This window comes from Babesia bigemina, assembly GCF_000981445.1.
Source record: "Babesia bigemina genome assembly Bbig001, chromosome : III".
Taxonomy (NCBI): Eukaryota; Apicomplexa; class Aconoidasida; order Piroplasmida; family Babesiidae; genus Babesia; species Babesia bigemina.
The window spans coordinates 2,474,909-2,497,478 of NC_027218.1; the positions used below are offsets into that span (position 1 = coordinate 2,474,909).

General features: G+C 48.7%; 8 protein-coding genes across 8 annotated transcripts; 3 read left to right on the forward strand and 5 right to left on the reverse strand.

Moving 5' to 3' along the window:
• Positions 1 to 211: 211 nt before the first annotated feature.
• On the reverse strand, positions 212 to 2,780 carry BBBOND_0309920 (hypothetical protein, conserved; the record flags this gene model as incomplete). The annotated part of the gene is made up of 4 exons (XM_012913821.1): positions 212 to 2,158; positions 2,198 to 2,347; positions 2,388 to 2,636; positions 2,718 to 2,780. 4 exons carry the CDS (start codon positions 2,778 to 2,780, stop codon positions 212 to 214), a joined length of 2,409 nt encoding a protein of 802 aa, XP_012769275.1.
• A 435-nt stretch (positions 2,781 to 3,215) lies between these two features.
• Positions 3,216 to 3,646, forward strand: BBBOND_0309930 (VESICLE TRANSPORT V-SNARE PROTEIN VTI1A, putative; the record flags this gene model as incomplete). The annotated part of the gene is made up of 3 exons (XM_012913822.1): positions 3,216 to 3,334; positions 3,370 to 3,457; positions 3,494 to 3,646. 3 exons carry the CDS (start codon positions 3,216 to 3,218, stop codon positions 3,644 to 3,646), a joined length of 360 nt encoding a protein of 119 aa, XP_012769276.1.
• Positions 3,647 to 3,862: 216 nt separating this feature from the next.
• Positions 3,863 to 5,510, forward strand: BBBOND_0309940 (DNA polymerase alpha subunit B family protein, putative; the record flags this gene model as incomplete). The annotated part of the gene is made up of 7 exons (XM_012913823.1): positions 3,863 to 4,102; positions 4,138 to 4,227; positions 4,268 to 4,381; positions 4,551 to 4,756; positions 4,795 to 4,934; positions 5,001 to 5,195; positions 5,236 to 5,510. The coding sequence occupies 7 exons, from the start codon at positions 3,863 to 3,865 to the stop codon at positions 5,508 to 5,510; spliced, it is 1,260 nt and encodes a 419-aa protein (XP_012769277.1).
• Positions 5,511 to 5,865: 355 nt separating this feature from the next.
• BBBOND_0309950 (hypothetical protein, conserved) lies at positions 5,866 to 7,264 on the forward strand (the record flags this gene model as incomplete). The annotated part of the gene is made up of 2 exons (XM_012913824.1): positions 5,866 to 6,021; positions 6,269 to 7,264. 2 exons carry the CDS (start codon positions 5,866 to 5,868, stop codon positions 7,262 to 7,264), a joined length of 1,152 nt encoding a protein of 383 aa, XP_012769278.1.
• An 832-nt stretch (positions 7,265 to 8,096) lies between these two features.
• Positions 8,097 to 8,354, reverse strand: BBBOND_0309960 (hypothetical protein; the record flags this gene model as incomplete). The annotated part of the gene is made up of 1 exon (XM_012913825.1): positions 8,097 to 8,354. The coding sequence occupies one exon, from the start codon at positions 8,352 to 8,354 to the stop codon at positions 8,097 to 8,099; it is 258 nt and encodes an 85-aa protein (XP_012769279.1).
• An 885-nt stretch (positions 8,355 to 9,239) lies between these two features.
• On the reverse strand, positions 9,240 to 13,049 carry BBBOND_0309970 (hypothetical protein; the record flags this gene model as incomplete). The annotated part of the gene is made up of 1 exon (XM_012913826.1): positions 9,240 to 13,049. One exon carries the CDS (start codon positions 13,047 to 13,049, stop codon positions 9,240 to 9,242), a length of 3,810 nt encoding a protein of 1,269 aa, XP_012769280.1.
• A 1,178-nt stretch (positions 13,050 to 14,227) lies between these two features.
• BBBOND_0309980 (hypothetical protein) lies at positions 14,228 to 19,447 on the reverse strand (the record flags this gene model as incomplete). The annotated part of the gene is made up of 1 exon (XM_012913827.1): positions 14,228 to 19,447. One exon carries the CDS (start codon positions 19,445 to 19,447, stop codon positions 14,228 to 14,230), a length of 5,220 nt encoding a protein of 1,739 aa, XP_012769281.1.
• A 2,780-nt stretch (positions 19,448 to 22,227) lies between these two features.
• On the reverse strand, positions 22,228 to 22,527 carry BBBOND_0309990 (hypothetical protein; the record flags this gene model as incomplete). The annotated part of the gene is made up of 1 exon (XM_012913828.1): positions 22,228 to 22,527. One exon carries the CDS (start codon positions 22,525 to 22,527, stop codon positions 22,228 to 22,230), a length of 300 nt encoding a protein of 99 aa, XP_012769282.1.
• Between the last annotated feature and the right edge of the window lie 43 nt (positions 22,528 to 22,570).

Genomic DNA, 22,570 nt, shown 5'->3' on the forward strand with positions numbered 1-22,570 from the left:
TCGGTACTTAAATGTTTTCGGCGGAACGGATTTTCCCGCCTTCTCAGGCAGTTTTGTTCCTCTCGCCCAGTGTGTAGACGCAGCAGCCGTTCACTCCCTGTTGGTCATGCCGCGCTGCTCAGAGGAATTTGCCTGCAGCAGCTCCAGTCAAATATTTACGTCTGTCGGTGATTGTTAGTGCTTGCCAGTCGGCTGGTTGAGCCTGCAGCGCTCAGCCGGCAACTAGCCGCCTGAACCTGGAGAAGCTGTCAAGCTTAGGCTGTTGCGGGCTTATGTCGACTGCGTGCGCTTTGGCAAACCTAGCTTGTGGCTCTTGGAGCTCACCTTTCGCCGTTTTTGTCTCCGAGTTTGCCACGTTGTGGCAGCGTTCCAGGAGGTTGGCGATGAACTGCGTCCGGTCGCCCTGCAGATAGTGGTCAGCTCGGCAGCCAACTGTGCGTATTCCGCGGTCCTCCATTAGCCTCATCTGTGCGAAGACGTCGTTGCGCAGCATCTGGCGCCTGCCGGAGTAGAAGTCGTTCATTAGCACTTGCACGGCCACCTTGGTCGACCCGGGCAACTCAATCACGATAGGCACTATCATGTCACCAGCATCGTAGTTCCTGTGTAAACGAGTCTTCTCGTCGAATTTCGCGAGGAATTCCGCGAGGCTGTTGGCGATATCTTCCGTGCACTGCTCGAGGGTCATCAGCTGGATGTCCACCTTCAGCTTGTTGGACGTGAACCGTACATTCCGCAGTGCCACGTGGTCCACAGGCGAGAACAGCCTCGGGTACAGTCTGTATTTTGTACTCTCGCCGTGCAGCTCAGCTATGCCGGCTGCCCTGAGCAGTGCGATTTTGTTTGTAGTCAATTCGTCGGTAGGCAGTTCTGCCTTGCCAACCTCGATCTGCCTTGTCATAGTGTCCACTAATTCCGCGGAAATTTGCGCCAGGCGGTTCACCTTCAGGATTGCCAGCGCCGTCAGCACATGAAGTGCATCTTTGGCGTTGTCCACTTGTAGGCAGGCGGCCAGAATGGGCTGGATGTGCTCGATGTACCCTAGTCCGGTCAGGTGGTACGCCAAGGAGGCGGCTTGCGTTGGTTGCAGGCAGTCGGCGCGGCATGTCACAGAGTTTACCTTCTTTAAAAGCGAATTGCTTTTGGCGCCGAGTCGTGCCGCTAGCCGGCACATCGCATCCACCTCCCTCAGTTTTAGCGTCCCGGTGATGTTTTTCGTTATAGCCACCATTAGTTCCTGTGCTTCTGTGCTGGTGGCTACGTCGCTTCTTCTGCCGAGAATGTGTATGAGATCCCACAGGTCAGTCTTGGAGTACCGCTCCCAGCTGTTGAGCTCGTTCATCTTGTTGACCTTGTAGGTTAATCGTCGACAGACGAGCACGCCCCGATGGTCTCCCGGGTCCATAAGCTTCAAGAACCCGAGGCATTCGGCGAATGACATTACCCTGGTTCGGTAGGTCAGCTCGTCGGTGATCTCCTCTTGCAGCATGGGCGCCTGGTTGCGGATTTCGTTGTTCACCACCCAGACTGCGCCATCACCGTCCAACGGTGACTCTAGGCCCGCTAGGCGCTGGGCATTTTGCAACGCCTGCAGGAGCGATACCAGCTCCCTGGCTTCGAACTCGAGGACGTGCTCGCGGATCCGGATATGCGCCTTGTTCATATTGGCCATAGAGGCATACAGCTGCCTCGTGACGCCGTCGGAGTTGGAGTATATCAGGTTCAGCGCCGACTTGTAGTAGTACATGATGTCGGTGGGTCGCATCTGGATCATGAGGTCGGCGCATCTGCCCAGCAGCGACAGCGTCGTCTCCGTTATCAACGTTGCTTCAGGCGACTGCTCCTTCTCCGGTTCATTTGCGGTATCGTGTCCTTGTGACACTGTATCACTGCCTCCTACTGCTTTGTCATCTTGATACGTGCTATCATCAGCTGCTGAACGATGTGGTCCCACCTCCTCCACCGGTGGAGGCGCCGGCGAATCCGATGCGGTTGCAAAGCCCTTTAACCTCGAGTAGGAGTGCAGCAGAAGAGTCAGCGTGTGACAATTTGCGATGTACTTTATCTTTGACGATATGGCCAGCGACGCCTTGACGAATATGGAGTTGGCATCTCGGACCCTGAGCTCCAACAAAGCGTTAAGTAGAAGGGCAAGATCCTGGGATTTATGTCACGGTGCAATAGCGATGAGCCTAACCTTCTCCGACGTTTTCGCGGTTATTCGCGACTCGATGTTGCTGTTGAAGCCGTTTATCATCTCGTCCGCCTGCATGCCAACCTTGGCAAGGCCGTTGTACAGCACGGCGAAATCCCGGATGTCGTATTTGTCGACATTGTCCCGCATCGCCTGCCAACGGTTAGCTGGTAAGATGAGTATACTGCCTCACCTCCAGCAACAAGCTGATAAAGCTTGAGTCACGCTTTCCGGATTTGGCGAAGGCGGCGAAGATGAGCGAGATGTCGGTGGGCGAGAACCGGTCGACGGATTCGCCATCCTTCTCAGCGGCTTCATTCTTGACCCTCTTGCACACCTCTTGGACGTACGTTGTCCAGACTGCCCTCATGCGTATGTGCCTCCTGGCCGAATCCTGTATCTGCTTGCGCAGGTCCAGACAGGAGAGCTTCGCGAGTCGTTTCTGAGCAAATATGTGACGCCACGGCTACACATCGTCGCTAGAACAATAGATACGGGTAGAAGATGTGCTAGGAAAACCTACCACGTTCGGCGCCGCAAGCACCTTGCTCCTGCCCTGGAACAGCGAACGACCGAGGGCCCTCATGGAGCGCACATCCGTGTCTACATTTCACATGTTATCTGCGATGCTATAGTGAATACTGTAGTCTAATTACGAGCAAACATGTTGCTCAATAACGACGCTCAGCTGACTTTGGTGTCCTAGGTGATGGGGTGGAACAGGTGTCACCCGCTTAGTGTGCCGTACTCAACACAGTTTTGGCGAGGGTTCGCGGGGGACTATCCTTGCGGAAGGGGCAATATCGTTGCAAGTGACGCCTAGCGGATGCGCGATAATTGCTAGTTGAAAACTACTCCAATTCCCGTCTATCATTTCGAAAGATATGTTAGCAATTTTTGCAGCCCCCCGGGGCTAACAATCAAACACCCTTTGCCTCACATAGCACACGTAGCTGCTCCCGCGTTGATTGCCGTGCCCCCGCGCACAAGGCGAGCCGTACACACCGCAGTGGCATACACTATGGTGAATTGGGAGCTGGGTACCGATGGTCGCTCCGAGGAGCCGGGCGACCGTACGCGGCTCCTTCAGCAATCGGAGATGCTGGGCGAGTCCCTGGGCAACATCGGCGACTCTCGCAGGTGGGAGGTGTAGGCGGATCCATCATGGGCTTCAGGGTCCTCGAGGAGACGAACGAAATCGGCACCACCGTTATGAGCAAGCTCCTATCGCAGCGGGAAACGATCATCCGTTCGACTCACTACGTAGGTGGACTTGCATAGTCGGCAGACGCCGCGCAGGCAGAGGAAACCGCGAACCGCCAGCGCGAAACCCGCAGCCTTCTGCGCTCGGAGAGCTGGTCGGATTTCTACACCAAGGCGGCAATGTACGTGACGATTGTGTGTCTCATCATCGCCATCATATTTGCTATAATATACCGCATTACTAAGTAGACTCACTCGCACTATCTTAAATTCTAATAGCACATATTTTTAGACACCAACTCTGTGGCCAGGCTTGAGGTGTGTCGCGAGATACGTTAGACGCGTTTGGGCTGGGCTCCGCGGAGAGCAATTACTTTGTCCTTCCGCGCCGCGGAGGTTGTCTAACGCTATCGTTGCGAAGTGCTGTCTATATTAGACTTTCGGGAGTAGTAAGGAGGGTCCAAAATGGGCGCGGAGCGCGCCGTTGCGGCGTACGACGATAGCTTGTCGAAGCGGTTCCGGCTTATCGGCGTGCCATACGCAAACCAGTACTTCACGCTCAGCGCGGAGAAGCTGGAGAAGCTCCGGCCGTGCTTGGTGCCGCTTATCAAACAACACTGGGCGGAGGTGTCGTTGGAATCCAACGACACGGAGCACTGCACACCCGGGCGGTATCACTACGTGAACGCCATCAAGGACGCTAAGGTTGGGGATAGGGCAAGCTGTATATCCGTTTGTAGGCGCAATGTGTCATCATAGGAGCCATATACAAGGACATGAAGCTGCGGCCGTCGCCGCTCGAGGAGTACTCGGAGCAGGTGAAGCTGTCGGTAAGCAGTGAAAGTGTTGCAAAGCACCCCCGCTCAGCAGGAGCAAGTTGCGAAGTACACATCGGATGATGATCGGCTGTTCATTGAGGACCAGAGCATCCGCATGGCCCTGCACGGGCCGCTGCTGGATCCCCAAAAGCTGGTCACGGGGCTGGTGGGTTTGAGACATGCATGATGCTGTGGAATCGCAATTGTGCGGTTGTGTATAACAGGTATCACTGTTTTTCGTTTTGCAATGATGTGGAATTGCACAATATAATGTTATGTTGGGTCGTGATTACGTTCCATTGCTCATTCGTGGGCGGTTGTTAACGGGGATGCAGGTGATGGCGATGAAGGGCGCCATCAATGACCAGGGTGAATTTGAGTGCGAGGACTACCTCATGCCAGGGCCTCCCACGTCGGTACCGCTGCCGCCAACGACGGAGGAGAAGTACGTGGCTCTGGTTTCGGGACTGAACATCGCCGGGCCGCGCTCGGGCCACGACTCGCTGCTGATGCTGCGCGACTTTGTCGCCGGCAATACTCCGTAGGTTCATCGGTTACAGACGTCATAAAGTGATTCAGCATGGGTGACCTGAGCAGCAAAATAGTCCGGCTGGTCATAGCCGGCAATGGCATCGGCCAATGCGACGTGGCGTCGTTGGCCCAGTGTGATGTTTACTTTGCACAGCTAGCTGCGGCACTGCCGGTCGACCTCATGCCAGGTGGGTGATTGTGGTGCTTATGTGTTCATAAGCTACGACTGCTTCGGATGGGCTCATTCTTAATAGGCGACGCCGACCCATCTAATCGCAACCTTCCCCAGCAGCCGATCCACCCGTGCTTTTTGGAACACAGCAGGCGGTACGGCACGTTTCAGTCGACCACGAACCCCTATTTCTTCACTGTGGACGGTGTAAGGTTCCTGGGGACGTCAGGTCAGGCCGTGAAGGGCATCTGCGACTACAGCACCTTGTCTGAACTCGGTGAGTGGCTGGTTCGTAAACCGCTAAACTGTGATTTCAGAGGCGCTGCAACTCACAGCGTCGGCACGATTCATCGCTCCGACTGCTCCGGACACGCTAGCATGCCACCCGGAGGCTCGCGTGTTCACACTTGAGGACGACTCAGAGTTCCCGCATGTCATTTTCAGCGGCAACTCGCAGGAGTTCGCCAGCGCGGAAACTGGAGCTGCTGGGTGCTCGCCGAGGGTTATTTGCGTGCCTGCGTTCACGAAGCAGCCTTCCGTTGTCTTGGTGTCGCTGGCCACCCTGCAGCCGCGTCTGATCAGGCTTGCCTAGGCTGGAGAACCTAGGTTGCTGCCCCTAAACATTGTACACATTTTGGAAAAACGTATTGTCAGAGCTGTATTATGGGAGTACGTTGCGCGCTTTATACCAAGGGTGCACTGCTCAGCATCGTCCGGGATGACGGCGGAGGCCGCGAGGCGAACGGCCAATAACTATGCGACCTACACATCCGGGTCTAACTACGCCCAAATACCAACAAAGGCGTTTATTGCTGTTTTGTTGTATTTAGAATGGATCATGTGATTGGTCCAGCACGGTTGCGGCCGCGTGTCTTCATGTAAAGTCAGACGGGTCTATCACACGCCCATAGACTCTCCACGAGAGTCGACTCCAGCGGTGTAAAACAATGTTGAATTGCGGTGTCGAGGAGGGGGCGCGGAGCCCCGTTTTCGGTGGGAGAGATGGCACGTCGACGGAGCTGCCGTTGCCCGGCCTCCCCGTATGTCGCACTATCGCAGAAGCGCCCGGACCATCAGCTGCGGAGGGTGCTGAAAGTATACAGGTAGGTGGATTTAACTTGATGTGTATGGTTGTTGCGTGTCCACAGTGAGAGCAGTGCCTTTTCCACGGCCTTCTGTTGCAGTGCCCCCCTCATGGCGATTGATGTGTACAATTCGTGTATGTCTCCAACGATGAGTGAATCCTTTGTTGTGTAACTCATGTTGGTATGTACCTGAAGGGTGGATGATACATGTGCGTATTGCGGAATCACATGTTTGACCTTTTAATTGCATGTCATTGTCTCGCAGCTGCCTGAGGGCGCTTTAATGGGAATCATTTTCAACTTGGAGCAAGAACGCGAAACATATCTGGAGGCGGTTGCCGTGTTGCATAGACAGCTATTGGAGGCACAGGAGCACTGCCAGCAGCTCTCCGACTCTCACGAGCAGATAAGACGCAACCTCGAGGCTGAGGTGAGCGAGGGTTGGAAGGAGGCTGAGATTTGGGAGGCAAGGTATCGTTCAGTAGCGCAGGTCGCCAAACGTAACGGTGTGGATCTGGCTGATGTACAGCAGCCTGGGGACGCCAAATTGTGCGCATCTCGGGAAGTGAAGCCCACGAACCGCGCGATATCGTTGAACTCTGAAGCGTGCACGGTGGTTACGATTAAGGACCTGCATCAAGCATCTACCCAAAATATCACTGCAGAGAGAGCTCTTGGAGCGCGGGTGCGTCCTGTGGAACGCTTGGTGTCCCCGCACGGTATACATGGGCGTGCAAATACTGGCGTTGTAGTCAGGGCAACTCGTGGTTTAGAGTCGAGTCACAGCATACTTGCGGAAGAAACTCATGGCGGGGTGAAAGATTCCATTACAACCTGGGAAGCTACGTCCTCCTCCATTTCCACCCGCGATGTTGGTAAGAAAGGGGCGCATGCGTCGTCATGCACGGTGACTCTGCCGAAAAGTCGAGTGCTTGGCCACCGGAAGGAATTTAGCATATTCCGTAATTCTGGGGGTGATGTTACGACCGAACGTTGCAAGCCGAGTCGACGTAACTTTTCGTCGAATAACAGCAAGCGTTGCTGCGGCCCTAGTCCTGGTGGCGTACCGCGCTGTGGTGGTGAGGACGTGGATCAACAACACCTTAAGTTCACCGATCCTGCGACTACTAGGTACCATGGCTGGGTTTATTTACAGAGCCCTCGTACGTTGAGTGGACGGTTTGACCGGTCGTCGATGGTGGTCCGCAATGCCAACATCGGGTCTACGCTGAGCTTGGTATTTGAAGCAACGGACTTCTAATCGATATTGCTCAGCAACACTTGAGTTATAAACTTAATTTTCAATGCAGCTTTATGATATGGTCTCATTACATTTCCGAGGTTACGCGACTGACAGGGTACCAGTTAACATGTTGTGTAATAATGCTATAATCTTTTATTCGTTGTGATTAGCAGGTATCACGTAGTCTGCTTTGTAATTCGATATGTCATTCGACACTAAAGTCAAATTCGTTTGGTACATCCCTTTGGTATTATATTATGATCACCTCTGTATCGCTGCGGAAGTTTACTAGGCCCAAAAAATTCCGCAATCTGTTGCACTGTTAATGTGAGATCATATTGTTTGTCAGATGTTGTAAGCGCCTATATTCTACATTGTTTCGGTGATTCCAATCTATTGCATTGGCCCTGTGCTCCCAGATGCTTGTCACATTTAAGCGGTGATTGTTATAGGCGAGCAATCGATGGCGATTTCCATCACGATGGTGAATCATGTTAAGGCAACAATGCAAATCACAGGCGAAGGTGCGTCATCGTTTCGAGGCCAGCACCGTGATTTACGGCAGGATGGAGAGCGAAAGCAACAAGAAAAAAATGGTAACCCAAACCAACGCCATTATACTGAAGGTGAGGGGCGTTCACACTTTATAGACAATTGTTACATAGCTATTTGGGATCATTTACGCTATGAGAGTCCACTGTAGGGTATCCGTAGAGATGGGAAAATTATGGTCCATTTCTTATACGGCATGTTCATGATACTTTATTTTTATTATTGTGTTCTCTCATCTTACAGTGTGCTATGTGGCTACGTGAATAGGGCCGGTTTTCGGTTTTAACAGACGAGTGTTTCACGCTGAAACCGGTTGCGGGATCCACGCCGGTCCATTGCCGGACGTCACTGGTGCCATCCATGCGGGCGTCCATCCAGTTTGGGCTTGAGGGTCTTCGACGGAATCGTAGTCTTCTTTCGGCTTCATATCCCTCATCACTATTTTATGTGTTTCTTGGATCACTACCCTTTGTATGTGGGCTTCCATGCGATCCGATATGCCCAGGTCCCGTCTGTACTTGCTGTGCTCCTTCGTCACTATTACCTCCCACGTCATAACGTAGGGGATAACCCTGATCTTGGTCTGCTGGTTAAACTGTCGCGCCTTGAGGTCCTCTATAAGGTCTTCATACTTCTGCTTCTTGAACTTTTCCGTATCCAATAGGTTGTCTTGATTGGTGATTCCTATCTCCACGATGGTGACGGTGTTCCTCCGCCGATCCGCCAGGATTATGTCTGGCCTGTTGTATTCCTCAGTCTTCTGAGTCTTGACCGTCTTGTCGTACGCGATCTATTCCTTATCCCATCATATCGCTTTTTATCATCTTCAACCTTTCCCGCCTGTCCCAGTCTCCCAATTGGCGCCGCTCCCTGTCTCCTCCCATATGTCCTTACGTTGCCGCCTCTTCAAACACCCTCCACATTTTCGCCCACACTTTCCTCACCATTTACACCGCCATAGCCTTCAATCAACACCCTTTCCCGCTTCCTCGCCTCCCCCAACTCACTCCACCTTTCACTTTGTTCTCTTCCTTGCCTCCTTGGTCACTCCCCTCTCCTTCATACACACCCCCTTTCCCGTCTGATTCTTTTCGTTGGCCTACTTGTCGCTCGGTCATCGTTGCCGCTCAGTCACCTTGCAATTCGCCTGCATCTCTGGTCATACATCCAACATTGCTTATCTTCTGTAACATTGTGGTTCTTTACCAGAATGGCACGGATGGCGTAAAATTCGCAGCATGCCACATCAAGGCACATCATTTGCGTTATGAACACCCCGATATGCGACACTGTTGACGCTTCATTTGATCACATTGTGCAATTACTTTTTCTATATGTTGTGTTAACACGACTGGGCACCTGTGGCCGCAACTAAGATCATGAAAATACTAAACTACTTTTTATGCGTTGTGAAGCATTATTATACGTGCTATATTCGTAGTTATTTAAGCTGGTCTATGAGATCATTGGGATCATCGTCAAAGTAATCGGCGTCGTAGAGTGAGAGCATCTTCCTGCTATTAGTGAGCAGCGCCTTGACGTCGATGAGGTGGGATGCCTTGGACCTGATGGCATGAGAACAGAGATACAGGACGTCCAGGCGGTACAGTATCGTGTATGAGAGGAGGAGTACTGCTACCGACCATAGTGCGATTAGCGTGTAGATGAAGGGCATCCTGACCCTGTAGAGGAAGTCGTCCATGCAGGTCATGAGCATTGCAATAGGCTTGCCGTCGACCACGGTCCTCAGCTTTACGATTATATCTGAGCATGTGAGTGGCCACTGCAATTTACCCTCCGGTGGCATGAACCCGTGTGTGTAGAGGAGAGGCATAGCATAGGGGCATGAGTGGAGTGATGAGCACTTGGTGTTATCATGCCCTTCTAAATCATACAACAGTCTTTTGAATGACTTCCACAGTCTGTCTGATAAGAAAACCGCCCAGCTGAGGTAGGTGTGGGTAAAGCACGGAGAATACACAGCGTAGGCCCGGTGCGTGGTGGGCGACAGAAGTTTTGCGCACTGCGCATTGGTGATGTCGCAGCCCAGCAGTTTGGACAGGGAGCCGGCGTGGTCAACGTTGTGATTGGCGGAGTCGACGCCCCTGATTCCCCTGATAGCTGGTAACTCGGAATCAACGAAATGGTCCCAGTCGGGACAGTTCTCATGAGGCTTGGTGAGGGCCTTGCCAAGGTTTGACAATCCCTTGGAGGACGCATCATACATTAAATTGCCGAAATGGTGGAAGTAGGACACCAGCTCCCCGGTGGTGCGCGGCGTCCGCCTGGTGAGGCAGTTGAGGTAGGAGGACAGTGTCAGCAGTGGGTCGTCGCCGCCGCAGCTGGGAGTGAGGATGGTGGAAAGGGTGGCGCCAGTTTGGTGAGGTTTAGGCAGATCTTTGTGTTTAAATCCCATGTGTACCCGGGTCTTGCAGCAGATGTTGCAAGGGTCGAAGGGGTGAGTCTCGAAGTCGGAGTCCCAGCCGTCGGTCAGGAAAGACTGGAGGAGGGAGTTGGAAGAAGATATGTCACTTCCGTAGTTACAATTCTGCCAACCACCAAGGGATTTGTCTTGATTACACTGCGACTTCAGGAATTGCAACTGGTAGTGGCAGGCATAGGCGTAGTCACGCAGCTGGCAGAGGAGACAGGAGGGGTCGGACGAATAATGCAGCTGACTATATACTGATTTGAAGTCAACAGTAGAGAAGGCTTTAAAATCATTGTAGTACTTAATCCGTGTGATTATGTTTGCCGAGTAGAGGCACGCCTCTGCAAGGGTATTGGTGACACGGGAAGCAGTCAGCTGGTTGGGATACCCGGTGACATCGATGGCAAATGAAGGCCACGAGGAGTCTTTATTAATATCATCCAAAACTCCACCAACATGCTTCTGAATAAAACCAATGTACCCTAATTCGACAACGCCGACCATCCAATAGAGCATTTCACGGACAGTATTGGGAGAAGGCATATTGTCAGAATCTGGGGGAGAAGTAGTTGAATGGCTGGTAGAGGTGGATGAAGGGTCAACATACCAGGGGTTGAGGCATTGGGGAATATACACCTCACCAGTACCTCCTTCGTTCGGTGAAACATGAAAATCAAAATGTTCAAACGGCATATCGACATCACGAAGGCCTAATGAGTTCGACAAAACTGAAGCTTCTTGTAACTTATCCAGGTCAGAAGCGATATCCGATTGTGGAGATGCCTCTCTAACTGTGCCGCGATGAGTAATAGGACCATTAAGAAGGTTAATACCGTTGGGATCTCGCAACCTCTCAATATGATCATTGAGTAACGCATCAGAATGTGTATTGTAGGCATCCTTACCACCTTCCCATGGATGTATTACAACTTCCGTTTCGATATCAGGAATGTCCGTACCACTACCCGTAGAAAGGACGCCAGATGCTACAGATGGTGGACCTGAAACACTTGAAGGCTGCGCTAAAACAGCGCTTGCAGCTAGAAGAGGATCTGAACCCAAAGAAGCATTCTGTAAACCCCCACCTAGCACCCCAGTTTTAGCAGTGGGTTTAGGGCTACCAGGAGGACTGGCGGGAGGGGTTAGAGATGACACTGGCGACGATTGAAGTGCAGGCTGAGACGTTTGTATCACCTGTGCATCTGAAACATCAGAAGACGCTGAAACAACCGGACCAGCAGGCCCTAGCTTACCTTGGTCACCGTTAGACCCCGGTGCGCCTGTACCACCACCTGGACCAAGGCCACCAGATGACGAGGAGCCTGGGCTTGGAGTAATTGTTGAGGATGTAGGTGCAGCTGCTTGTGGCGGAACTGGCTGTTGAGCTGGAGGACCACTGACCTGCAAGCCCGCACCACCGCCCCCTAGAGCGCCAGCGGGGCCTTGACCTTTGCCATCTTCAGGAGGAGTGTCTGAATAATTTGCCTCATTCGGAAGTCCAGGATGCTGTACACTTTGATCATTGTTTTGATATGTTAATCCGCCATCATCATCATCATCCTCTTCTTCATCTTCTTCAGGATCAGACTCAGATTCAGGGTCTGCCGTACTGTCGTGGTTCTGCACTACAGCCGCTTTCTGAGATTGTTTCAGTAGACACTGTTTACCCTTCAGTATATGTACAAGCTTAGACAGGCCACTATTATGTTCATTGAGGCAACCGATCACAGCTTTCCAATCCGTTTTTAAAACATGCTTCAGATTGCTTTCAGTATCAATATTGTGGCCATGAAACGTGAATCCGTAAGGGAAGAAATGCTTCTTCAAATATTCCCCAAGCTGGCCAGGTTGTGTATTGCCGAGTACATGATCATTCGTCTCAATTTTCTCCAAATTCCCTCGCACTTTATCCAAATTATCTCTTAGCCAAGTCGCCATCTTTTTAGCAAAATGTTTACTGTTTAAATCTTCATTTCTAGGCGCCTGGCCGGTGTGGGAAAAGCGGCCATTGGCGAACAACGTGTCTAACTTGGACCTAAGTCCTGAACAATGTTGTTTTAACTCTTCCCAATCAATACAAACACGGTGAGCTTCCAAATAGTTCTTTAGTTCTTCATTCAGCTCTGTCTCAACAATATCGCAAAATATTTTGAGCAATCTTAGGGCGTTTGCGGAGTTGGAAGTCTGTGAACCGACAGTGGTCGACACCGATGTAGCGAACACGTCGCGAAAAAGCTGATGTTCCTGTTGATCAAAAAACTTATCGAAGTCATTAGCCATTACAGAACCATTGGCATAAGCACCATGCGCAGCATCATTCACCTCACCTTTCTCAAATCCCCCAGGAATGACACCGTATTTGTTGATGTTTTTTTCAGTGAGATATGCATCAATCTTACTGACACTAGATGTCGACACTATAAACGACCCAATTGGCTCATCCTTCCACCCCCCTCCACCAATATTTTGGAACCTCACATCCACGTTATATTCCAACAAGGACCTCACGGAAAGCAGTTTGGGTATGCTAGCAAGCAAAGTATCAAGCACATCTTTATCTTTTCTTAATCCATGCTTGTGAGGCTGCTTAGATCTGCATATTTTGCCATAAAAGTGTGACGCTTGGTCGATAAAATTAGAAAGTGCGGATTTAATGTTCTCCACGTTGACTTTCTTTGAATAATAATAGTTGATACGCCTCTCCAGTTTCTTTGCCACCTTTTCTTGCTTCTCCTTGTTGACTTCCAACCACTTCAGGAACTCAAGACACTCCTTGAGTGTTTTGAGCGGAAGAATGGTACTCTTCTTCTGTATGACCATTTTCAATCAACCGCCAATCCACTCTCGCAGAACTACAGGTTCAGTGTCCAAGACCACGTCAGCTGTAAACAACTAAACTAATCAAATCCCTACCCTGACCACTCACTACGCCCACTCATAGACAGTATAGCCAGACGGCAAAGTGGTATGAGCAAAAATGCTGCAATCAGCATCGTCAAACTGAAACCAACCACTACAAATGCCGTAAACGAAGACATTTATATGTTCACTCAACCCTTCAAAAGACATCGACGAGCACTGAAAACGGGCAAACATCCCACCTACCCGGAGTGTGACAGGCAGCCAACCCAGGAATCCAGAACAACCGGAGTCAAAAAGGCGTAGCAGCACGTATAACGTACGATAGCTGAAAACATATCTGGATGCAGGATCGAAGAAGGGGTAAGTCTCCTAACCTTTTACCCCGACCCCGCCAACCACTCTCCCCTCGGTGTTCCGTCACCTTTCGGTCGGCCGACAAAAAAACGTACCGGCAGTGACACGACATCCGCGCGCCTGGCACCACAGAAGAAACGCTTTTTGACGAAGAATTAAAATTTTATTTTGGTCGGAGTGTATTCGGTCAACTAGTATTAGAGTTGCTCGGCCGCAACTCCACCCACCGTAAGCCGCATCCCCCAACCACGTCCCACCATGGGCCATGATGAAGGTGCGACATCAACTGTTCAAGTAATGTACAGTACGGCATTACGTTGTAATTCATTGCCACGAGGCCGCCTGCGATGCCCGGCGGAGACGTCATCCCTCAGACGTCACGCCGGAAAATGTCTCCTCACTGCCTAGCATAGAGATGTCTATGATCTTAACACAATCCACATCATCACATACATTATACCCATCTATCTAACTTGTGGGTCAGAGCCTCAGCTGGAGCAGTCATTAATGGGTTACACGGATGGCCGCTCACCCGGCTTCACAATCCAGTTGCAATAGGATTATGCAACCACGTATTACGAGTAACGCAGACCAAATAGCAATTAACAACGCAATGCATCAACCACACTGTCCACCAATTTGCTGATTAGTTATTACATTAGGCGGTGGGTTGTTGGTTAGGTGGCTGGGTGAGCTAGGTGGTGGTATATTTGTAGTTGTGAGTACTGTGAACGTGGTGAACGGCGATACAGCAGCGGTTTACATCGCGCACGCAGTTGTGATTAAGCTTGCAGGTACGATATCTTGGCAATTTTGCCGACACGTGCAGCTGCGAGCAGTGACTGGGCGGCAATTTTGTAGGAGGCTGGCGACCTGAGGTGTGATTTGATGTGGAGCGTGTCTAGACGTCCGATCAAGACGTAGGACAGGTAGAGAAGAGACAGCGACCAGAGAGCCACGACTGTCCAGATGAAGGGTTCACGTATTCTGAATAAGAACTCTGGGATGGTTTCGAATACAAATTTGGCAAGCGCACGTTCGAGATGCATCTCTTTGTTCAAGACTGTTTCCAATGCGTAACAGAAATCTTTACATGTCCGCTTCGATACGACGTTGTTAACTCCACTTAAATCATACGGACTCCTGAAAACTAAACCGTATTTAGATAATGTCGGACGAGTGGATGGGCAGTGGGTTATCGATTTGCAATCCTGAGTGTGATGTTTATCAATAAGATCAATAATAGGCGTTTTAGATGCATAGGCGGATTTGACTGGGCATGTTGCAGCACAGCATTTGACATAGCATTTGTTGCCTTCACCACATGTAGCGATGCATTCATTCAACAGTCGATTAAGCAAATTATAAAACGTTTCCGTCAAGTAGACGACCCACGAGAGATAACGTGCGGCATGCTTTTGTGAGAAAACCGTCCATATGTTGTGGCTAAGAGGTTTGATATATCTACCACACTTAACCTCTGATATATCGCTACAAACAAGAGTGAAGAGATCACCGTTGGTATGGGTTTTGTGATTTCTCGATTTGAATATGGTAGTGTTGTCAAGGTGACCGTAAAAGCCGAAGGAAGCTTTTCTGACAGCATCCTCAAAAGCGTATTTCTTATGCTTCTTAGCTGCCTCATGGGCTCCGCTTTTGCCATTCCACTCATTGAGCAGATGGTAGTAAAAAGCAAACATCTCGTCAAGGGTCTGCGGCGGCCTATTCAAAAGACAAATCAACAAACTGCAAATTTTACTAAGACATGAATCTTTCCCGCCACAGAAATCAGCAAGGACAGTGCACAAATACCGACCACTCTGCCTATGCGATGCTGTAGTGGCAATATCTGAGAACCCCATTGGCGTTTTACACGGTATTCCTCTGTGGTTGGGTACAGTGCACTCCAGCTTGCAACCGGGTTTCTCGAATTGGTGCGGAAGGAAGCCTGGCAGTCCGTCTTCTAAGAAGGATTGCAAAGGTGACTTAAGGCCGCACTTTGGATGTTGCCTGCACGTTTGGTTACACGTTGGATTACACGGTTGGTCAGGGCATTGTAACTCGTTGCATTTCCATGACGAACCGCCTATTGCATTTCCATACCAGCAATGACGCCAGCCGCTTACCTCCGTAGTGTCGCAGCATTGATTATATAAGAAATTCAATTGATGATACACCCTGTACAATACATCTACTAGCATGTCAAAGCAGGCGCTGGCAGAGTTAGGATACTGTAGTTTATATTCGTTGGTGTTATAGTCGCAAGCGTAGACACCGTCCGAGTGGCCATGACCAACGATGGCTGTGAGGACTGAGTGGGACTTTGAACATACGTCACCAAGTGCCGATGTTAGTTGTGAAACTTTTATAGTTTCTGGATACGCTGCGAATGACACGTTGTCAACATAGGCCAAAGAGATAACGGTTCCTCTAACATCCACGTTTTGTTCCTCTGGCTTATCAAATAGCTCATCGAAGCTGCTGAATGTTAATTCGTGGTATACGGGATTATGTGGTAGGCCACTCAGCCATATCAGCATATCATAGATATTACAAGGCAACTTCTTTGACCCTGAAGTGGCAAAGTGACATACGCGATAGTAATCGTGAAGATATCCGAGGAGCTTTCTAAGGACACCATGATCTGGTAGATTTGTCGTCTTTACTCTCACTTCACCGTCTACCTTTATTTCTTCCTTCTCGTCATCGTCGCTGACAAGTTTATATTGTGCATCACCTATACCATGTTTATTGGTTAGGAGATCATCGTGGATATTCTGGCCCCTGAAATCGTTCATGTAGCGCAGCTCACCATTTTGTTTGTTTTCTTCAGAAACAACATATCCGCAACGTGCTAAAAAGGCGCCAAGTGGATTTTCTACGGTTCCATTTCTCGCACATACGGTTTTGTATTTGTATTCATTGCCCTGGTTACACTTAATCCGCAAGTCATTAAAATCGTTAAACAGCATCTCCAGTATGGTAATGCAAACCTTGGCGCCATGTTTTCCGTCAGTAGTCAACTTGTTTTTGCCATCCACCCACTGACTTATGGGTTCGGCCCCATCGTACACTGACACATACGCCTTGTCCAGCTCCCCATGCATATCTGTGATTCCTTGCTTGAGGTACTCTAGCAATGGATTATTCTGGTGGGCATACGATTTGGAATTCATTTCGGTTAGCAGACTGTTAAGCGCAGTTAAGCCAGCAACAAATTTTCTGTTGTATTTAGTGAGTCCAGTGAATAAAGGGTGTAATTTGTTTTGCAGTTTGGAAAGATAATCCGGAGGCATTATTTTAGACCGCGTGTTCAGAGTTTTAGGCAGTTCAGTGAAAAACGTTTTGGCTCTGCGAGACAGTGTCTGCAGTGTCGCGTATTCATCCAACACAGTATTTAACCCACTGTCTCTTAATTTATCTTGCATTACTCTCATGAAGCCTTTAACACCCTTATCGGCGTCTGCGGTGATTTCATTTGGGAGCGGTGCGATTGCCGTGCTGACTTTGTCAGCGAAAGCTGTGAGCTGCGCTTTGATCAATTGTACATACCTGGTTTTGATGTCGTCGGTAATGGTGTCTCGAGCTCCATCAATTGTGGTAGTAACCAGGTGTTGAAGTACTTGGATTGTATTTTTCTTTTCTTGTTCAGCGTGGCTTAGAAACTCCGTTGTCTCCCTGATGGAATCCTTCAAATCACCTCTAAGAATGGCGTCAATATCATTGTGTATTTTCCTTAGTACCCCCTCAGCAAGTGTACCTTTTGCCGTTTTGCCCATCTTCTTTTTTAGCTCTAATAATTTGCCTTTTGCACTTACTTCGCCACCCTCAGCATAGATCTTAACAATTTCGCAGAGTTTATGAAGGTTTGTTTTAACTTCTTCGGCTTTGTTGTCGATCATGGACTGCGTCTCTTGGGCGGCGATCACAATGTCACCATTCAACATCTCTATGGTCTTAAAATCACTTGATACAATTTCCATGACCGCACTATGAAGGTTTGCTGCACCTGTAATCGCAGCGGCCTGTAGGAGTTGGCCGAGTTCTCTGTTTACGGCTGTTATCTTTTCCTGCATTGATGCTTTCAATGTATGGTAAATGTCAGAAATATGTTTTCTTGCATTCCAGCCTTTTTTGGCTTCGTAAAGGTGCTTTAACACCTTTTCTATATTATTGCCAAGGCCACCGTCATCCTTGTCCAATTTCGCCGTCTCAAGCAGCGTTCCCAAATTTCCCAACTTATTCTTCAATTCATATTCTCCCACGTTATCAACAAGCACATCAAGAGCAGGGGTACTATCAGCATTAACAGTAATACCCTTTTGCTCTGCCACACCAGCTGCCAAGGCATCATTCAAAGTGTCCAAATAATTACTAAAGTTCTCTTTAATTTTTCTTATGAGTGGATCGATGCTATTGGACACATCCCAGTTACCATTATCATCTCTCCACGTCTCCAAATCGTCCGGTTCATTCACCTTGGTTTGAGCATCACTAAGCTTTTTCACCACACATGTATCGTCTTCACCATCTCCCTCTTTTCCTTTAATAATCGTAAATACATTATTATACTTATCTTTTAACTCCGTGAATTTCTCATGCAGCGTCAATCCATGTCCCTTAATATACTCTGCGGCTGCTTTAACCTCTTCTTTACATTTAGCAGGATTGTCAACTTCCTCTAATATTCTATCAACCTTGCTTTCAGCCTCTCTGACAATGGCATCTGCCTCCATAATCCATAAGTCTAGATCGTTAACATACTGCTGTACATTTTTTTCGATCCTCTTAAGCAACTGCAAAATGCTCTGCACTCTCCTTATCAAATCGTCGAGCAGCTTATTTATATCACTCCGGATTCGTTCCTTGATTTGATCTCTAGCATCTTCAAGCTGTTTCTCAACATGTTTAATAACGCCATCCCTATCGCTCTTCTGATGCTTATGAATTGAACTCAACCACGCAGCATGTTCTTTAACTAGGTTCTTAGCGTTCTCAATTTGTATTTTCAATTCCGGGCTTAAGTCTTTGATATCCTTATCTGCCTTAAGCATGTCAATAAAAAATTCTGAAATAGGCTTTTTACACTCCGTCTCACGTATCTTATCTACGGCCTCTACTGCTTCTTGAATTTTTTCTGAACTATGAACAAGCGGCCTGCCCAACTCATTTTTTCCCGGTAAAATTTTGTTTAGAGCATCTTTTGAATACGATTTCATCTGACCACTTAATGTCGTAATGACGAGAGTAATTTTCTCATTAGACGCCTTCACTTCCCTATTGTAGTTCCTGACACCATCCACCACCGCATTAATTGCCTTATTAAAACTGTCTTTACTACCATGTATATTAGCTGTAATAAACCTAATAGCTTCATCAATTTGCCCGTTATGTTGCCCTAAATTCCCTTGAATATTGCTGAGAACACCGTGAAAGAACGCCATCACCGCATCGCACAGCCTGTCAAGGTCTGAGTAGACAATGCCCTGGCCAGTGTAGCCTTTGGAGTCAGAGGAGAAGCCGAGGAAAGTTTCGAGGCCATCACATAAATTTGTCAGAAGTTCTTTGCAATTCTTTTCAACAGTGATGCCTTTAAGACTCTCATTAAGACTTTTAAGCTGCTCCAACTTGGACTGAATCTCATCATAGGCTTTCTGTTGGGAGGAATCCAGGTGTCCTTTATAGCAATTTTTAATACCTTCAGACTTAGATTTAAGTTCTTCAAAACTTCTTGGGGCATTATTTTTGGAATCGTTAAATCCTTCAATTTCAGTTACTTTTTCCTTACAACAGGTGTAAGACTTGGCAGAATGGAGAAGCTTGAGAAGCGCATCAAAATTTGTAGTATACGCCTTCTCAATAGCCTCCTCAATCAACTTTTTCAAAGCTTTGGCCAACTCATCAAGACCATTCTTGTCACCATTCCCATGCCTAACCTGGATCAACCAGTCGATGGCCTCCCGGAGGTTTTCCGGGCAGTCAGTGAGATTCTTTGGCGCCATCGTGCTGAAGCGAAAGTTCAATGTATGCGCAACTTCAATATGCCCACCAGCGCTTCGAGGCTGCAAACCTCCACTCCACTGCGAAAATGCGATAAGCACTGGACAGCTAGCAAACTCTTCTCTCAGTGCTCCAAACTACATTACTCAAGCGCCTCCTCGATTAAGGGCGTATTTGAATATCACGACCAAACTAGCATCCACCTCGCTCACCGTTTCCTAACCGCCAGTATTCAGACTGCTCCAAATTCTAGTCCCCTTCGGAGGTGGCGTGAAACCTCCAAATCGCATTTAATCTTCAAAGATGCAACGCAATAGTTGAATCCTGTACGACGTGCTTATTAATATTCGCATCGGTTTCTCTCCAACTCCTTTGCAATTACTGCCCTGCCCCACCACCTCAATCTACCAGCAATATTGTGGCCAAAGTTTTCCCGAAATGTGAGAGGGAATAAACTATGACTGTTGTGAATGAGACATGGTATAACTGAGCATGTAAAGTGGTAATGGAAATTATGCTCCCTCTGGAGCCTCCGCAAGACATGGACGAATCGATCCGTTATCGATGAGAAGGCGATATTAATATGTCGTATACCAAATCTAACCATGAATATGACTGAAGGTGGACTCAGATAAGAAACAATAGTCTTGATTAAGAATAGTGAGGAGTAGGCAGATTACCATGATAACGATGCATTGCGTAGGAACTCAAGACTGAAGGGACTACTCCATCTCATCCGCCAATTCGACTCATGTAAGATCGGTGGAAGAACAGAAGCACCGTCTCGATATCCTGATCGCCACCCAATAGGACCTAGTGGAAAGGGAAAGTCACGGAATTGAGGCATGAATATCTAATACAGAAACCGAAAGCGCTACCATTCAACTTGTAGACGAGTATTAGGCTAATTTACAACAAAGTGAGAGCTTGAAGACCGGATGAGGGCATGACGCGTCGATTACACTCCTGCCCATACACGAAGGACATCACCGAGCACTGTCTGCAATACTGTGATGTGGAATTCTCAACATACATCGATACGGTTTAGGTGGTGAAGTATGAATAGGCACAGAAAGCAGCGCCATACGAACGTAGCCACACGCCTAACCCTGGAAAACTTGAAACTAACCTAATCTCATTTTTTATTAAAGCGGTTGCCATGTCTACAGCCTTTTTATGTAACAGCACTCACTCATGTGCCTAAGTGACAACATCGCAAAGGCAGTGACTGAAGATGTATCACATGTGTTTGCTCTGTGTGTTGAACCACCGGAATGAGGATGTCACCATGTCACTTATATATGATATCATAGTTTACGAAACCAATAATGTTCTTCACACGCAATAGAGGCGACATAAGACAGTTATTAATCTGTCTTACCACATAGACCAATGTTATCGAGCAACTGCCTTTTAGGTGCCAGGCCACCTTGGAACATGAGGGTTGATTTACTCATGGTCTACTTAATCCCTTCACCATATGCATAAAGCATAATATCGGATGTTATACCAAGCCACCGCTGGTTATATTGATATTACAGAGGTGCCACATTACAAGTACAACCAGACTCAGTCATAGCTCACAGCTTGATGGGATGGGCAATCACGCAAGAACCATACTATGAATGCCATTATGACACTTAGATGCTGGAAATGGACAAAACAATGGGCGTTGATAAACTAAGTTTGACACCCTTCAGCTCCACACTGGCCGAGACCCCGTTGTAAATGGTATGTGAAGCAGAAATTAGGAAAGCGTGGATCCGTGTAAACACCACTAATTCACCAAGGAGGCGTCTTATATACGTGGTTACACGTTAACAAATAGATTTCGGTGGTAAGCTGAAGCGAGGGGTGGACGTCACTACTCCACTCCCACGTGAGCCAGTAACGGATAGGGCCGTTAGAAATATATTATTGCCTGTATGAAACTAACATGCCGCATTGATAACTAATATGATGCATTACTGCGTGGTTACGTTTAGAACCTCAAAGACATTTGTCCAGTGATCTGTGGGGAAAGGCAATAAGCATACATGTAAATCTCATGGGAATAGTATCTATACTGCAACAGACCCGGCTGTGATATCCAGGGCGATGCGTTGCATGACGGCCACCCGGTTGGGTGCGGGTCTCCGATGGGAGAAAGAGTAGTGGCATCAGTGTTCGCCGCTGAGGTGCGTGTTCATGAGTAGTTGGTGAGTGCGTTGCTTAAGTGATTGATATGCTTGCAGGTTGAGGGGACTGGTAGCGGCAGTGGTACGTGTTGCAGTTGGTGAGTGCGTTGTTTAAGTGATTGATATGCTTGCAGGTTGAGGGGACTGGTAGCGGCAGTGGTACGTGTTGCAGTTGGTGAGTGCGTTGCTCAGGTGACTGATATGTTTGCAGGTTGAGGGGACTGGGAGCGGAAGATGTCGACAGGGTCTCCTTGTTTATGTGCTACGAGTTGTCCACGGTACAGTTGTATTTGTTGTCCGTGGTGCTGTGATAAATGTGATGGTAGAAGCAGTTGTAATGGATGTTTCGGATATACCTTCATACGCCAAAAAGACAGAGATCCAACTTACAAATGCGAGACTTTCGGTTGTAAAACAAAATGTGCAGGCAAGGAGTATAAATGTGGATGTAAATGTTGTAGAGCGAAATGTGCAAGTGGAGAGCGGCCTGGCACCTGCAGTGCCCCCGCTCCACAGCTTTCCCTTACTTCCACCGGTCTTCAGTCTCAGTCCGAGAGTCAAGAGCTACCATCTCTTCCCGAAGCTCAGACCCAAGAAAACAATTCTCAATCTGCCTCCACACCTTTCCGCCCTGCCCCCCAGCCATCGCCGCCGTCATCGTTGCCATCATCGTCGCCATCATCCTGCTCGACCTGTGCATCTTCCGCTTCCCGGTGGGCCGCAACATCCGCGATTTCCTCGTACGCAAGATACCGTTCTGCATCGCGTTCTGCAGCTGAACTCAGCAATTTGTTAGCGCAATTTTCGTAATCCACATCCCACAGATCACCTAACTGGCAACTGACATTTAATGTTGTAGGCAGAGTAATGTTTGCACCGATGACCAAGCACCTGACCAATTCCATAAGCAACGTGGTTACCTAGCACCTGACCTAAGTGGTGACCAAG